The sequence below is a fragment of the Anomaloglossus baeobatrachus genome, chromosome 1 (genome assembly GCF_048569485.1).
Source record: "Anomaloglossus baeobatrachus isolate aAnoBae1 chromosome 1, aAnoBae1.hap1, whole genome shotgun sequence".
Taxonomy (NCBI): Eukaryota; Metazoa; Chordata; class Amphibia; order Anura; family Aromobatidae; genus Anomaloglossus; species Anomaloglossus baeobatrachus.
Genome location: NC_134353.1, coordinates 58,268,014 through 58,269,751, shown reverse-complemented (window position 1 = coordinate 58,269,751; position 1,738 = coordinate 58,268,014). Strand labels below are relative to the sequence as shown.

The 1,738-nt window shown below is 41.2% G+C and overlaps 1 protein-coding gene across 1 annotated transcript in view; it reads left to right on the top strand.

Moving 5' to 3' along the window:
- The window catches only part of NKX1-1 (NK1 homeobox 1), an 8,953-nt gene extending 7,565 nt beyond the window's left edge, over positions 1-1,388 (top strand). The window contains exon 2 of the mRNA XM_075332711.1: positions 120-1,388. Coding sequence (XP_075188826.1) covers positions 120-901 — 782 coding nt within the window. The 3' untranslated portion in view covers positions 902-1,388. The remainder of the gene's footprint in view (positions 1-119) is intronic.
- Positions 1,389-1,738: the final 350 nt, after the last annotated feature.

Below are 1,738 nucleotides of genomic sequence, written 5' to 3'. Positions count from 1 at the left end.
GATGTTTAGTCACCCTTATGTTATGGAATTAACTCTTTAGCTTTTGCTCCTGTTTTATGAATGTAAGCTGTTGATGGTTTCCCCATTGATGTTATCTAATAGCAGCTTTCTGATTACAGACGATGGAGAGTTGTACCAACAGGCTGCTGAAGAATGTCAAAACCAAGATTTTAGCCCCAGTCCTGGAAGTGACTTGGAGGAAGAAGAGGATGAGGAAGATGAAGAGGTTTGCAGTGAAGAAAGCAGCAACTCTACTCCTTCTGGGCCAGTGGATAGAGAGAATGGGAGTGGTGGTGGGGGGTCTTCCCATTCTGAGGATGGTCATGGTAACACTCCTGGTTCACAGCAATCCAATGGCAAGAACCAGAGCCAACAGAACCAAGGACAGAGCCAGCATGGCAAACCCAAGAGGAAGAGGACAGGTTCTGATTCTAAGTCTGGCAAACCTAGGAGAGCCCGAACAGCTTTCACCTATGAACAGCTGGTGGCTCTAGAGAACAAGTTCAAGTCTACCAGATACCTCTCAGTCTGTGAAAGACTCAACCTGGCGTTATCGCTCAGTCTGACCGAGACACAAGTCAAGATCTGGTTCCAGAACAGACGCACAAAGTGGAAGAAGCAGAATCCTGGTGCAGACACAAGTGCCCCTACTGGAGGCTCCAACCATGGGGGAGGGGGTGGTCCAAATATGAGTGGAGGGCTCAGCCCCCTGGGTCATTCTCCTTCTATGGGTAACCCACTGGGTCTACATGGGCACCCAGGCTATCCAGGCCATGCACCGAGTGGACTCATGTGTACAGCACAGTTACCCTTCCTCCCAGGCCCAGCTGCAGTCCTGTCACCCTTTGTTCTGGGGTCTCAGTCTTATGGGGCCCCCGCATTCTATGCCCCACACTTATAAAAGTGCAATCACTGACTATTGAACTGGGCAAAGCACAAGTCTTCCTAGACTAGACAATGCACCCTGACTTCAGCAAAACAGACTTCAGGGGGGTAAATGCATTAAATCATGGGGGTCCAAGAGCTGGCAATCTAAACAGTAGGTTAGCCAGCATTATAGCAGCACTGATAGGAAATGTATTACCTCCCTTTTGTGCAGTTCATTGACTTACTGCTCTCGGATTTATACCAGAAGCACAGCACCTTTATTGTAATGGATCTGATACTGATTTACCATGGGAAGCACCTTCAAAAGGACTTTCCACCCTTCTATGTATAGAACAAAATTTAAAGGGGAGCATCACCGAGCACAAAAAGAGACCACTGTCCCTGTAAATTGGAAAAACACACTTTTATATTATGGTTTAGTTTTTGTTTAATATTTGGGGTTTTTTTTTTCTTTATTTGTTGTTTTTTTTTTTGTTTTTCTTTATTTGTTTTGTTGTTTTTTTCTCTGTTTTTTTGTTGTTGTTTTTTTTCTTTATTTGTTTTGTTGTGTTTTTATTCTTTATTTGTTTTGTTGTTTTTTTCTCTGATTTTTTTGTTGTTTTTTTTCTGTTTGTTTGTTTTGCTGTTGTTTTTATTCTTTATTTGTTTTGTTGTTTTTTTTTCCTTTATTTGTTTGTTGTTTTTAAAAAATAAATAAATAATAAAAAAAAAATCGTTGATTGATCTACTTTCCTGGTGGAAAAATCATCATTAAAGACATTTGTAACTGTGATGATATAAACCAAAATCTGAATCTCCTGAATAAATTGTTGCTGTTAATTACTGGGAATCCTCATTGAATCTCATAGGA